We start from the raw sequence: 16495 nt of genomic DNA, 5'->3' as shown, positions 1-16495 counted from the left end.
AGTAGTTATTCTATTGTGTCTTCAAATTAGCTTTGAAGACGCAACATCTTGAATACAATCAATCTCTAGCAGTGGCAAGGTGTTTTATTGGCTCTATAGTGTGTGTGTGTGTGTGTGTGTATATATATATATATATATATATATATATATATAAAACTACAAGGGTTTTAATGGGCATATCTTGATATCAAAAGAAAAATAACACCTGTGTGATTGTTGAAAATAATCGTTGGGACAGGAGTGTTGGCAGGGTTCTATACTTCCACTGGTGGCACTCATCTTTACATTGTGGCACTATTATAACAACTGCTCTGGGGTAATTGCACTATGATTTAACTTTTATATGAAAGTTGTTGCATAGTTATGAATGACTTAGCTTTAGATTGGAGAACATGCTCTCTCTTAAACACTTGACTGAGAGACAGAACCGATCAAGCAGTCATCCTGAATGGTACGATTCGGTTCAATATCAATTTGGATAGGGATATTTCAGTTGCATTAACCATTTGTTGGATATGAAGTAGATTCTCATATAACTAATGCTGTAAATTGTAGAAGGAACCCTCTAACCTGGTGTGTTATTGTGTGTTACTGTACAGAAGAAGAAAGTACTGTAACAAGGAATGTAATGAAAGGACATGACACGATTTGATTGCGCAAATTTCTAAACATTTGAGTGTTTTGAAGAATATCAGAGGAGGAAGAGGAGAAGCGGCTCTCTTGTGAACGCCAAAGTTACTTTTCACAAATTAATTCTCAACCATGGCTGAGATAACCACCATTGCAAGTCTTTGCTTGTTGTGGAAGTACCAGAGATGTGGGAGAACTCAACGCCATCGTTTATGGGTTCCTAATATCATCCGGAGGCACACACAGCTTTTGGCCGTGATATTATATATTATATTATATCATAGATATAGAGCTTTGTGAGTCCGCAAACGGCAACATTAACTTCTCTCCTCCATTTTGCTGTTCAATCTGGACTTCAGGGAGTGAATGCTGATAGGCTGTCACGACAAAGCATCAAGCAAAATTAGCTGGGAAGTTAAATTATTTAAACGCAAGTAAAGTGTTCACGAGTAGAATCCCGCCAAAACAGTGTGAACCAGGTCGTTCACACCACGCCATTCTTCCATTCTCGCTATTCGCATCTATTCGCGTTTTGGTATTGACTTTATATGTATTCACGCTGTGCCTTTGTTTTTGGTGTGACGTCTACATGACACGTCTATATTAAAAGATTGATCATGGGATTTTATTAATCGATATCGGAACATTCAAATGAAGATCGATTTGAATCAGAAATTCGATTTAAACCCAGCCCTACTCAAATGTAATACTGGCAAGTACTGCCCTTCTCCATGTTATTGGGTCAAGCAAAGCATCTGGTTTCTAATAAGTGCTTGTATGTATGCGTGTTGCAAATACACAAAGGCTGCAGCGTTATCATATTACACTGATCCTCCCCCTCTTATTCTGTCTTTTCACACACACTCACACTCATACACTAACCACTAGAACTAGAACAACAGAGAAAGCGCCCTGCCTCCCAACCCCATCACGCCGGAACCTATTGTCTATTCCCTGTCTGATTAGTCCAGGGATTACCTGCTGGCTGCAAAGAGCAATTCATTCCCACTGTCCACTGGGCCTTATCACCATCAATCTGACATCCCGTTTATCTGACACTGCAGGCAGATCTGCTAGCCTAGGAGAAATGCTCACAAAGATCCCCCGGTCATCAGCACTTCTATTGTGGGGCCCAACCCCCCTGAGCTGCCACCACTCCGTGTGTGGGTGCTGTGATCCCATGCATCCCTCCCTGTTGCTCTCCTGGCTCATCCCTCTTTTGGCCTCAGTCACTCTGTCCTCATGCTTTTTTTTTCTACACTGTTCGACGTTTTGCCCCACTTTGTGTCTGTGACATTATTTTCTTTTTGTTTGTTTATTTTTTACCACTTGAAAACTTTGGTAGATTTGGCCCCAAAAGGAACAGGTGTTTGCTATGTGTTACAGAGCATAGTTTTTCTGTCTTTTGCTGATGGAAATACCCCCTGTCTGGATCCAGTGTACGAACGGGTGTTTTGTAGCGAAGCGGTGTGGTGGTGCTCGTCTGTTCAACAACAAAGTATTAATATATGTTAATTAAAGAGGTAAAGAGAGTAAGATTACCGGACAACCATGGCTTCTTTTAAGTTGGACTTTCTACCTGAGATGATGGTGGATCATTGCTCTTTGAATTCCAGTCCTGTGTAAGTGCTGTTTCAAGTTGTTTTAGATCTGTGGATAAGTGTTAATGTATATTTACACCTTAGTGCCAGACACGTTATACATTATATAAAGTAAAGTTTATATTACAATTTTGGTACAGTTACCAATTATATCAAACTTAAATTTTGTGTACTATAATTTATTGAATGACTTAATTACTCGGTCTACTCTGTCTACTGTCAAAAAAAAAGGCTGGGCTGTAGCCAGGGTGTTGGTGGGTAGACATTGCATCAAGAGAGCTTTTGCGTTCATCTGGAGGGTTGATCATTTAATTTCTGCTTTCTCTTGATGTACCACAACATGGCTGACAAGTACTGATAACTGACTGAAAATGACTCAAGTCGCGTACATTTTCTTCTGGATCCAAAATGCTCCTCATATGGCCCACTTGATATTTTGTCTTCAAGTTGGCTGAAATGAGCTCTCCGTCTTGTATGATTAATAACTATGTGACTTAAGTGTGATGTTAAATAGCGATATCTCTGAATCAAGCATGGATTGCCTTTGGACATGGACTATGGCTGTTATTATTATGTGCCCATAATGTAATACTTAAGGTTTACTTTTTCAGAGAAATGTTGTTTGGGTTGATCAATAACATATATACAAATTGTAAGATCCCAAATATGGCCATATTCTGTGGAGCATGGGTTGATATATTCCATGTTTCTGCCGTTCTGCAGTTTCTTCCTGCAGTTTGTAGATTTCTGGTAAATCCCCCTGTTCCTCTGTCTTGCAGTGGAAAGAAGATGAATGGATCCTTGGACAATCCAGACCAGCCAGACATGGACGCCATCAAGATGTTTGTGGGCCAAATCCCACGTTCCTGGTCCGAGGACCAGCTCCGGGAGCTGTTTGAGTCCTACGGAGCCGTGTACGAGATCAATGTTCTCCGAGACCGCAGCCAGAACCCCCCACAGAGCAAAGGTGAATGCTTGTTAGCCACACGTCTCCAAGACTTTCGTTCAGGAGAAGAGATGGATTATCAGATAGGGGGGTCCTAATGCATCAAGTATGTCTCGGCATTACCAAAGCCCCCAAACCATGACAAACAATAAATTAAGAGTTATAGTCACTACCCTCTGTTGGTCAACTGTAGAGCATGGCTTTACCACCACACAGTTAGTAGTTGAACTTTTTGGCATGCTAAGAATGTATGCACTTATGGTATTGCATAGATGCTTCGGTTAAAGGCATGGAGGCAAGCAGGGATGTATATTTTATGTTTTAAGGATATTTTTAGTGTTTGAAAAGGCAGAGCTATAACCCCTCTACTCTATCCCGTCCACCACAGGATGCTGTTTCATAACATATTACACACGCAAATCTGCCTTGGAAGCACAAAATGCACTACACAACATGAAGATCCTGCCAGGGGTGAGTGTTACTTTCCTGATGTTAAATGTGTGTGTAGCAGCTCAGTTTCGACGGCATAAAAGGTACTATAGTTTGATATAAGGGTGTACGTATAGAAAGTACACTTTGCGCTACGGTATGGATTTTGACATTACCGTGTGAGCGGTAGACAGTGTTGTGTTTAACGCGTTACAAAGTAACACGTTAATACAGTAACACGTTAACACAGTAACGTAACTTACTTACTTTTTACGTACCTTTTCATGTAAAAAGTAACGCGTAACTACTGAAAATATGGTAACGAAACGTATTCCTTTTTCAATTTGGCGCAACATTACTTTTCCCAGGGACATTTGACAGCGATACTGCCTTCTCAGGCAGTATGCTATTGCGCATACTATTGAGCAATAGTCCCTTCACAAGCTCTCATTCCACACTGAACGAAACAGACGCTGGTAGCGTGAAACGGTCTCTGCATCTCAGACATCGCTTCCGCAGGCATTTTCCAAAGCCAGTCCTGACTCCTTCTGACAAAAAAAAACTGCGTTGGAACGAGATAACAAACGCCGTCACTGTTTACCTGTGTAAGGATGGTTCCCTTTCAAAATGTCAATAGAAAGGGCTTTAAAGGGGACATATTATACCACCAGGTGTGAGTGTGATTAGCCATTACAAGCCGTTTTGAAAATGTGCCGCTTCTGACATCACAGGTGGGTGTGTCCACCTAGATGTGTGCTGGATAGTTCAGTCCACCGGCCTACCCAGTGGACTGTAGCAAACGTTGCTCATCTATCTGTCATACATCTAGGTGGACGCGCTCACCTGTGATGTCAGAAGTGGCACATTTTCAAAACGGCTTGTAATGGCTAATCACACTCACACCTGGTGGTATAATATGTCCCCTTTAACGAGATGGTCAAAACACTCAATCTTTTTTTACACTCAATCTTTTGGTTAGGCAGTTTTGCTGCCTAACCAGTATTTTACCCCTTCAGAAGCATTTATATCGAAATTTGAAGATAAATAAACATATCGTGATAGAACCGTTACCGTATCGTGATATAACCGTTACATGTTACCGTTACCGTCTATGCCTAAAATCATACCGTGATATCGATTTTAGTCCATACCGTGCAGCCCTAGTTTGATATACCTTATCTCGGATGTTTGTCACTGGATTACTGGATGCAAGACTTTATTTATTAAAATTAAAAAAAACTTAGACTGGGCACGAAAGCATCTGGTAGTGCTGCATTATGAGCGTTGTGTAGTGTATCTTACGTCATGTAGCTTTTTTCCCTGCTCCACCTGCCAAATCTGGCACGTCAGTGACGCATCGGGACAACAGGAGCAACATTTGTTCAGAACACAATCTGTGGTCATTTGAAATTGACACTGTGACTTTTTAGCTATCAACACAACCTTAATGGGCTCAAGAACCACCATATGACAGATGTTAAAATACACTAGTGTAGGCCTGCTCTATTCAGCTATGCACAGTTCAGGCAGGAGGCAAATTTATTCCTTCTAAGAATATTATTTATTTACTGTACAAAGGGATAGCACTAGAACTGGCACAAACTCTTTCACACAACTCTCATACAACGTGGAGACACACACACACACACACACAGACACAGAGCGACAACATTAAGAATCACAACTGTATCACACACACACACACACACACAGTGAGAACATTAAGAGTCACAACTGTAAACAAACACAAAACTATTTTCGAATGATATGGTGGGGGGGGGTCAACTTCACACAAGCGGCACAGTATCCGAGTAACTTATATATATTATACATATTATTATATATTATGGCGACCATCAAAATACATTGAATGACACTTGCGGCATGTTAATGCAATCATTTGGGGGGAATTCAGTTTAACTAAGTAATTTCATTTGACATAATGTAAGATACCCACCTCCGTCGTGTAGGATGCCCTCTTCTCTTCTTTCAAGACTCCAGAAAGTAAGAGTTTGCTTGGATAGGTAGTTTGAAAAATGCACCCCCTGCCGGCGACTTTCATTGGTTTATGCTGCAATTTTGTCCCGCCCACGGACGCTCTGCCCACGGAAACACTTTTGCTACACATGTACCACCTAGATCTGTTGCAAAAGTATCCACAGGAAAAACAACAGCTGAGACTCGTAGCAGCAGATTCAAGCAGTTGTATCGATGGACTTGTGCTCGCTCATTAAAATGCTCAATGAACATAGCGATCTATATCATTTTATTTGTAAGGAAATATTTCACAGATGTGCAACTTCTGATGCATTAGTTCACATTTGGGTTTACGAATGCACAAATGTTGTGCATGTTCTCAGATTATGAAACACGGGTGTGCGAATGTGTTTTGCACCAACTGCGCTGCAATGATTGTAGCAAGTGCATGACTCTTTGAAGTTGTGATGCACAGGATAGGATTTATGCACTTGTAACAAAGGACGTAGTCCCTATTTTGTGTTTACAATGGTAGAAAAAATATTTACGACTTCAAATTTACTGTTACACATTTGTGACTTTAGTGTACACATGCAACATAAATATTTACGACTTCAAATTTACTCTTACACATTTGTGACTTTAGTGTACACATGCAAAATAAATATTTACGACTTCAAATTTACTCTTACACATTTGTGACTTTAGTGTACACATGCAACATAAATATTTACGACTTCAAATTTACTCTTACACATTTGTGACTTTTGCTACAATAATACCTTCATAGACTCAAACTTGGACTCGGACTCGTGCATTCCGACTCGCGAATTAAGACGAGGAAGACGAGACGGAGGGGCTTCTCCCACTGGAGAAGCCCCTCCACCACCCATCCGTATACGGCATTCCCCGCCGCGGCGCAATGAATGAATAAAGATCGTAGTTATTTTACAACCTTGTTGATGAGCAACATTTAGAAAAACATGTACTTTTAATTCAGCCTTGGGTTAAATCGAAGCGTAGTGTGTACTGAATGCATGTTGATGATGATACACTCCTTATAGGGGGTAACTACATTGGCACGACACCGGCTTCCTCCATCTTCTGCGGCAGCTTTTTAAATAAATCGTCGACCCGGTCGGCGATTTATTTTTTTAAAACATTTATTTTGACAGATGTGCCCGAAGTTACTACTTTACAACCTTGTTGATGACCCACATTTAGAAAAACATGTACTTTTAATTCAGCCTTGGGTGAAATCGAAGCGTAGTGTCTGTGTGCCTCCACCTTTAATGAATGAAAACGGTAATTGTTATTGACAACATTTTTATCGCGGTTTACCGTTACATCCCTACAGTGAACAGAGCACAGGGGGTATGTGGTGATGTTCTGAGAAATTAATCCATAAAACCATCCTATCTCGAACGTCAACACGCAGTGTTGAAAGATAAACCAGTTGATTTTTTTCCTAGGAAAACGTGTTGGATTGAAGCAGTCGAAGTCCACGATTCAATAGTCAGGTACAACATCATTGCGCACCGCGTCTCGCTCTGACAGCAGCAACAGTTCCGCGAATATTACTCGGTGACCGAAGTGAACAACTAGATGAGAAACTCGTTCACTTCACTGTTGGTGAGCAGGAGAGTTTTTATGCGACGAAACATTGAAGTCTGCTTTCAGAAGGTCGTTTGTTGACTTTTGGAAACAGCAACACAGCGAATACCCTGCGCTTTCAGACAACGCTGTGTGCTTTCTCCTTTCTTTTGCAACCACATATCAATGCGAGAAAGGCTTCTCTTCACTTGCCATCATAAAAACGAAATACAGAAGCAGGATTAATGCTGAGCACACCTGAGACCTGAGCTGACCTCGATTGATCCAGACATTGCAGGACTGTGTTCGCAGAGGCAGGTGCACCCTCCTTATTAGGCTTATAGAAGTTCAGTAATCAACGTGCTGGCCAACTTTTAATATTATTTATATTTAGCCTAACATTTTTCATAAAAGGTCCCATGGCATGAAAATCTCACTTCATGAGGTTTTCTAACATTAATATGAGTTCCCCTAGCCCGCCTATGGTCCCCCAGTAGCTTGAAATGGCGTTAGGTGTAAAACGAGCACTAGGTATCCTGCTCTGCCTTTGAGAAAAAAACAAAGCTCAGATGCGCAGAGGAGAAAGGGATTGTTCCCCGCGATTGTCTCCTGCCGGAGCCCCGCTGCCCCACTGCCGAGGCTCCGGTGGGAGACAATCGCGGTCAACAGTCGGGAGCAACAATCCCTTTCTCCTCCATGTCGCGGTTCAGTCTACTTCAGATTGATGTGGAAGAATCAGAGACGTCAGAGAACCCGACCAGTCGTTTGAGATTCATAATATCGTCTGGAGGCGCACACCGATTTTGGCTGTGATAATATATGTGTGTGTGTGTGTGTGTGTGTATATATATATATATATATATATATATATGATATTATTTAGATATGATATTATTTAGATATAGAGCTCCAGGACTCGTCAGAGCACCCGGAGTGTTCTAGAGTATTTGCAGAACACGGCCAAAAGCTGTGTGTCAGTTCCAGTGCTACCACTTTGTTCAGCTGACAACAGTTAACAATAAATAATATTATTTTTAATAATAAATGTGCCTCCAGTGTGAACTGTGCATAGCTGTATTTGGCCGCAGGCCTATGCTACTGTATTTTGTTATCTTCTTCTTTTGAATGTGAATACACTTATTTACTTTGCTAGTAATCTTAGGACTTCGATTTTTCCTTCATATCCTTTTTTTTTGCCTGTAGAGTGGTGAAATAGGTCTTAAATTGCATTCATAATGGTCTTAAAAAGGTCTTTAAAAGTCTTAAATGTAACTTGTTGAAACCTGCAGAAACCCTGAGCAAGTGAGAACATTTAGAATAACAATTGTATACCAACAACCTGTTTGAAAACTTTTAGGCTGAATACAAATAATATTAAAAGTTGGCCAGCATGTTTACAACTGAACTTCCATAATCCTAATCAGAAGGGTGCGCCTGCCTCTGCGAACACAATCCTGCACTGTCTGGATCAAACAAAGGTCAGCTTCAGACTCAGGTCTGGCTCAGCATCCATCCTGCATCTTTTCATTAATAGACAGGATCAGATGTTATAATCCCTTGTGCCAAAATCCAAGGAAAACACATTCAGAAGCCCCTGCCCAAACCAACCTTATAAGCACACTGGCCACTAAAGCTACCAACCAATGGTGAAAAACACAAGACAAATGGCCCAACTAACAGCAGTATGCAGTATATCTGTATTACGTTTTATCTCACAGATATGTGATCACAAAAGGAAGGAGAACGCACACAGCGTTGTCTGAAAGTGCAGGGTATTCACTGTGTTGCTGTATCCAAATTATATTCTGTTAAAATCTCCTGCTCACCAACAGTGAACTCCTTGGGCATTTCAGAGGTTTTGATGCTAAACGGGTTTCTCATCCAGTTGTTTTCTTCGGCCGTCGCTGGGAAATATTTGTGGACCTCTTGTCCGAGTGAGACGATGTGCGCAATGATGTTGTTCCTGACTATTGAATCGTTGTTCTTGGATTTCCTCAATCCCGTCACCTTTTCTTAGGAAAAAATCTAATGGTTTGTCTTTCAGCACCAGGTGTTTGGTTGTAAAATGCGATGGTTTCATGGATTCATTGCAAAGAACATCGCCACATACCACACACAGCAACCTGGGCTCTTGGGCGCTAGAAGGTACTGTTGAGACTTCACTGGTGCTGCTGAAGCAGCCACTAGCACCTCGGTTCATAGGGATGTGCAGAGAGTAGTATTTGTATCTGTATTTGTTGAGGCAGCCAAAATATTTGTATTTGAATAAAAGTGAAGAACTAGGCATAAATAAAGCAAAGTAATCCTTTTATTGTGTATTTTTCTTTTTAGGATATTAAAGTGTTAATATAAGTGTTCAATAAACTATTATAATAATTAAGAACACTTAAAGGTAGGAAAGGCAAAGTTTTGTCCAATCATTGAAAGGCCTATCCTTTCTTTAAATGTAATGTTGGTTTATGGTTTTCATAAACACAGAAATAAACATGTATAACCATAAACGTAATTGAAAAGAAAATAATTATAAAGCTAACCTTCAGTTCCTAATCCATACTCAAACCAAACACAACTAATAAATGACTGAACATTGTGAACCACACCACCACCCACCCTGATTGGAGGACGCCAAACAGACTATAAACAAACAGAAAAAAGGGCAGGCAAAAAAACAAACAAAAAAAACAGGCAGATGCTAGCCTAATCTCCTCTAGTGCCCTGTACTACGAACCTCGCTGAACATCTGGATCGACAGAGATGCAACTCGCAATCAGAGTTAAATGGTGGATACGGCGCTCACTTAGTATTCGATTATTCAAGCCAGGTTTTCCACTTTAGTTTCAATGGGCGTTCACATGAAAGGGGCGTTTATCACGTCATTATACTCACCATTACAAAATGGATAGATCAAGAGTAGTAGAGTTCACTCAAGAGGAACTGCTAGTCATAATGAACTCCTATGAGGAGTTCAAAAATCTGATAACAGCTAGGAGCAACACAGTTGCACATAAGACAAAAATAGCCGATCGTGTAAATTCGTATAAGTAAAAAGATTCTGCATATTGTCTGTAAAATAACTATGCCAAATGCAGAATTGTTCGCCATTAATCCCAATAGAGTGATGATGATTTCAAAATGCAAAAGCAATGTCCAACCTGCCTTATTCTATAATTTAGGGAATTCCCTTTAAATACATCCTATGTAAGAAATGTATTGCATATGTTTTCAACCGCTGAGATGTAGCGGCGGTGGCGTAGTGGTTTAGTATATTTACTAAAAGAGAGCGACTTTTGTGTCCCAGCTAGCCCAGGCTTTGAGCGCAACCCACTAATCGAGGTTCGTAGTACAGGGCATAGGTCAAATAAGAGTTCTTATTTGTGAAACACAGGCTGACTGAGCGGTGAGCATAGAGCATGTAGGTTTTTTTTTTTTGGGAGATTCCTCCGCATACCAGTAAGTTGCGCTCGACCATTTGAAAACTAATGATCTAGACCAGGGGTGTCAAATTCAAACTTACTGAGGGCAATGCTCAGGGCTGTGAATAAATTCAGGGGCCAGACCATGGCCACATCGCTAGACATAGGGGACTCATACTGGTGATGGTCTTTAGTTCTATGTGTCACAATGCTGTAATACAGAGCGTAAAACCACTTTCAACCCCCCCGTCATCCACCAGAAGTATCACAAGTTGAATCTGTGTGAAACAATATGTGTATGGTAACGTTATAAAGTTACAACAATGTTCAACACGTTATTTTTAGTATGATTGTTTTCAACATGAAAAACACAGCTGGGCTGCCCCAAATAACATTATCTACAGTTGTTTGGTGATTCAGCTAATGATAAGGTAGCAAGTGAACGTTATATTACTTGCAACATAATGTGACAAAACGTAATATGAATAAAACTTGAATACATTCACTCATCCATGACCATGATTTCTGCCTGAGTCACTTCAGATTGATTTTCACCAATCAATTGCAATTGATCGCAGTCAATTGTTCATGATTTGTTTGAGAGACCCCTAGCAGCAGAAATGACATACCGTAAATCCTCTAATATTGGCCTGTATTCCATTAGCGGCCGGGTCTCTAACATTGGCTGGTCTCGCTGTCGGCGGAGGTAAATAAAGGCCGGTCTCTAATAGAAGCCGGGGCTATTATTTGAACCAACGTTTTTCTTTCTATCACCTCGCTCTTGACTAGCACGTGAGACTTCAGCAGTGTTTGGAATAACGCTGTTTAAAAGAACGGCGTTAGGTAACGCCATTATTTTTTCAGTAACAGGGTAATCTAACTAATTACTGTTTCCGTCGTTACAACGCCGTTATCGTTACTGAATGTTAAATGCGGTGCGTTACTATGAATTGATTGAATAAACTGCGTAATCCGAACGCACCCCTGGCTGCATACACAAACTGCTAGTGAGGAGACCGGGTGGGTTAACAACGAGATAAGCGATTATGATTGGCTAAGGCAGAGTCATGTTTCATGGTAGCCAATCGGAGCCAGTGTTTTTACACACAAGCCAGGCCAAGCGCACCACACACACACCAAACAGATTCGAAGAAGCAGCAGAGAGGAGGAACTGTATAATAATGAACTTGTTGTAGAGGCTGGCGTGAGTGATAAGGAGATAACAGGGAGAGGTGAAGAGGAGGAGGAAACTGAGGAGGAGGAGGATTTTTATGGTTTTTAACTTCAAAGTGTTTACAATGCACTACCGGTATGTTTGCTACGTTTTTGTTAATTTAGCCTGAATTACCGGTATTTGTTGTTAATGTTCTGTATGCATACCATATGTTATGGTAACTGTACTTTTTCAATAAATGAACCTAGTATTTTATAGGTTCAAATAGACACAAAAATCTTGTTTTTATTCATTCTACTGGTAGGCCGTTTTGCTCAAATAGAAATAGAGGCCTGCCTCTAATTCTGGCCTCCTTCCAATAAAGGCCTGGGCCGCGATGCGCTTGAGTAAAATAAAGGCCCGGGTCTATATTAGAGGATTTACGGTATTACACCTTTAATAGACTTAAGACTTATAAGTAAGGAAGTCAAAACACCCCTTTTTTCACAACTTTGAACTTGTTCAACCTAATGGAGACTGCTAATTATGAAACTGACAGAAAATCCACTTGGCTCCAAACAAATTGATGACTTGACAAAGTTGCTGTGGAAACATTTTTGTTAACAAAGGACAACAGATAAGAATGTAGACATATTTAAAAACGTGTAAGTTCCTTTTTCAGGTTGTCGGCTTTAGTCAACTTTTGTGTTTAACGCTTGATTGGCTTTGAGTGAACCTATCAAAATTGGCACCTTTGCACACATTGCTGTGTCATCCATTGTGACCCATAATATTAAACACCAAACAAGACCTAAAATCAAATCTTCCGATGTGTTTTCTTTCTTCTATGCAACCATACCCGACGCAGCGCTTAATGGCATGTCTAATGTGGGTTTTCAATTGAAGCTGTAACAGTCTGCTGTAACAGTTGTATTTGGACCAATAGTAGATCCAAAACTCACGACTCCCTCCGCACAGCACTTGCGTGATATTAAGGCTATCATGTAGTAGGGCTGTCAAAATTGCTCAAAAATTACGTTTGAATATTCCCTCTAAAAAAAACCCACGTATATTCAAACTATTTGAGCGCATTATGTCAATGACGCGCATTACGTCAATAACAGGACAAACTAATACGAGACATAACTACTTGTATAGGTAGTTTATTTAAACATATTCAAACATATTGGACAACATATTACCTACACAAAAATAAGTAAATGAACTAATGGCCAAGACCACAGAGCTCGCTCTCGCTCACTCGCTCTCTTTTTCTCTCTCTCGCTCCCCCTCACTCTCTCTGCGCATACTGGTTTAAGTAAACAACAATAAACAACAATTTGTAGTCCACTCCTTGTTAAAACCCTACATTCGCTGTTAATCTTTCCCTTTTTTTGTCTGCTCATTTTGTTATGGAGGGTGATGCTGTTGTAGTTGGAGAGGTTGAGGGGAGGAAGACCGTTAAAGGGAAGAAAAAAGGTCCAGTGTAGGCGGCACAAATTAGGTAGCGCAGGGAAGTGAAGTGAAATGAAGACTACTAAATGAATGTCTAATGGGCCGGATTAAACAATGGGGTGGGCCGGATGCGGCCCGCGGGCCGTAGTTCACCCACATCTAGGCTAGGTTCTTCCTACATATTCCGGTGTGTACTTCCGGTAGAAGCTAAATGCTAACGTGCTTGCACGGACGCACACAGTTTGCTCCAGTTCGATTTTAACATTTTGAACTCTGTTCATATCTCTCACTTGATTTGATATTCCAAATTTCTACCGCCTACTACTACTGCTGCTCCTTCTACCATTTACTACGACTAATCTAGTATCACTACTACTACTACTGCTGCTAGTACTAATGCTTCCACTACCTTTACTACTTCAGCTAGTACCACTACTATTACTTCAGCTAATACTACTACTACTTCAGCTAATACTACTACAACTACTACTTCAGCTAGTACCACGACTACAGGTTGTAACAGCTTCTACCACTACTACTACTACTACTTCTACTACTATTGCTAGTACTACTTCTACCATTACCACTACTACAGCAAGTACCACTTCCCCTATTACTGCTCCCACTACCATTACCACTACTATTTCAGCTATTACTAGCACCACTACTTCATCTTTTAATTCTACTACTTCAACGACTACTACTACTACTTCAGCTGCTACTACTTCCTCAAGTCAATGAGACCAACTGAAAATATACGAAGGGGGTTTAAACCTAAAACGGTTGAATCTTTACAGGTTAAAATTAACCAAGTTTGACTTGGTTAATGACTTAGTTGTGGAGTCTGAAGTAGTTTAAAGAGTTGAGAAAAGTTGAATAAAAGCCATAATGTCGTTAAAGTGCTGAACATTGATAGTTGAATGGCTTCTGTAGCTGTAAGCAGTGGCGGCTTCTCCAGTGAGGAGAGGGAGGGGAACAAAAAATGCACAAACACAACCAAAACCAATAAATAAAATTGAAATAAAAACTACATGAAGCAAACTACAACTGTCTGAGTGCACACCATTTGCACTGTCCTGTTTGTACTTTGTTTGTCGACTAAACGCCCCAGTCATTGTGGACTGTCGGGAAGATGGAGACGTCCCATGATCTGTTGTATTTTTTTTCGCAGCTGGGAAAACTGCATCAGATAATTATGCTTTAGGTGCAAATGCATGTTTATTGTATTGGCGTGTTTAATTGCTACGGTTTTACAACAAATGCGATATACCGGCTTGCACAGGTTAAGCGGTTCACCACGGTCATTCGGTTTGAACCCGAAGTGCTCCCACACGGCAGCTGTCGCGTTTGGCTTTGAAACTATTTCCATCTTTGTTTTTCATTCCTCCAAATCTCAGCTTGAGTTTTCTCTGGCTTGCTACTCCTCACGGGGTTCTCATGCTGCACTCTGGCAGAGAATGTCTAGGAAGACGCGCGGAAAACAGGCTCTGACTCTGTGTAACACCAGGGCTCCGCCTCCCCACACAGAGACTATGCGGCTGGTTAACTCCTCATTACGCCAAGGAAGCGAGAGGGGTCCGTCGAGACCGATGCTCTGGAGTGAAAACTCTTGTCATCCAGTCTCTTTGATAGAGAGAGAGAGAAGAAGAAAAAAAAACCGTATTTATCGTAAATTATCGTTGTCATTTTAATTTATCTTGCAATTAATTGATTTATTGCTTATCACGACAGGCCTACCCCTACGTCAAACCCCACACCAGATACCTGGGTGTCATCTTTGACTCAGACTTTTGCTTTGACAAGCAAATTGCTGCTGTAGTCAAGAGCAGTTTTTACTAGCTCTGAGTCATTGCTAAGACGAAACCCCATTTATCATTTCACAATCTGGAAAAAGTAATACACGCTTTCATCACATCACGGCTGGATTACTGCAAGTCCCTTCACCTAGGACTCCCTCAATCACTCCTCTCTCACCTTCAGCTGGTCCAGAACTCTGCAGCAAGGCTGCTGACTGGATCCAGAAAGCAGGATCATATTACCCCCATCCTAGCATCCTTCCACTGGTTGCCACCACAGAATTAATTTTAAAACCCTACTCATGGTTTTTAAAGCCCTAAATGGTCTGGCCCCGCCCTACATTAGAGCTCATCCGTCACCACTCAGCTCCCAGGTCCCTTAGATCATGTAACATGGGTCTCCTGCACGTTCCACGCACTAGATTAAAACAGAGGGGTGACAGAGCTTTTGCTGTGGCTGCGCCCCGCCTTTAGAACAAACTGCCTCCTTCAATTAGAGACGCTCCTTCCGTCACCATTTTTAAATCTAGGCTCAAAACTTTCCGAAACTATTCCGAAACTTGGTGTACATGCCTTATTTTCCATGCTGAACATTTTTGGAATTGGGGTCCATGTTGTCCGTCAGGATATATTTTGCTGTACAGTGAAAAAACCGAACCTTAGCTTCAAATGACACACAGTTTGGATGAGCATGGTGTAAAAAATTGCAAATTCAATATTTGCTCATTTGCAAACATTATATGGTATTCCCTGGTACATGAACTTCGAAAACATACACAAATGCATGTTTAATCATGGTTTCTTGTGTTGAGGCCTGTTGAAATATAATTTTGATTCAGTCTGCTTCAGACGTAAGAGTAGCTGCTCCCATTGTTTAGAGTGGGAGAGTTTCCTCATGGCTTGACACTATACTATGCAACGCAACACTGCGCTTTGATACTTGTGATACTTGTGTAGCAGGGTAGCGGGGGGTTATGTATTTTAATGTAATTCAAACTAGGTCTTCATCTGGCCTGTGAAGAAATCATGATGTTGTGAGACCTAGTATAACAATAGGTAGCAAGTAAGTCTTGGATTAAAATGTTCTTTGAGTGTCCACTTCTGAGAGCTTCTTTGTGTCGCCTTGTCCAGATGCACCACCCAATCCAAATGAAGCCCGCCGACAGTGAGAAAAACAATGGTGAGAGCTCGCTTGTCCTTCTTCATTATACCCATTATCCTTTAATGAGTAGCTATTTAATAAAGGGCAAAAATATTTCTTCAGTAAAATAATGAACAGCAGAGCTGCTGTTCAGATTAGTGAGGTTTTCCAAGCTATTATTTTAGTATGAGAAATGGCCTAGACTTCTGTCCGTTATTAGTGTAATGTGCTGTGAGAATATCTGCACATTCGAGTGGACTGCGCCTGTCTCTGTATGAACCAATCTATACCCTCATTGGTTTGTGGTTGTTTAGTTTCATAATCTTGCTCAAGTCTACTATTTTTGCACTCAAAACTTATT

General features: G+C 40.9%; 1 protein-coding gene across 6 annotated transcripts in view; it reads left to right on the top strand.

Moving 5' to 3' along the window:
* Positions 1–16495, top strand: part of celf1 (cugbp, Elav-like family member 1) — a 40920-nt gene that overhangs the window by 2517 nt on the left and 21908 nt on the right. For all 6 annotated transcript variants that reach the window (XM_084476269.1, XM_084476267.1, XM_084476268.1 and 3 more), the window contains exons 3-5: positions 3011–3198; positions 3566–3648; positions 16125–16173. In XM_084476269.1, the coding sequence (XP_084332395.1) occupies positions 3011–3198; positions 3566–3648; positions 16125–16173 (320 nt within the window). The remainder of the gene's footprint in view (positions 1–3010; positions 3199–3565; positions 3649–16124; positions 16174–16495) is intronic.

The sequence above is a fragment of the Micromesistius poutassou genome, assembly GCF_964030765.1.
Source record: "Micromesistius poutassou genome assembly, chromosome: 12".
NCBI classification, from domain to species: domain Eukaryota; kingdom Metazoa; phylum Chordata; class Actinopteri; order Gadiformes; family Gadidae; genus Micromesistius; species Micromesistius poutassou.
The sequence above is the reverse complement of the archived record's forward strand: the minus strand, read 5'-3'. Positions and strand labels throughout refer to the sequence as shown.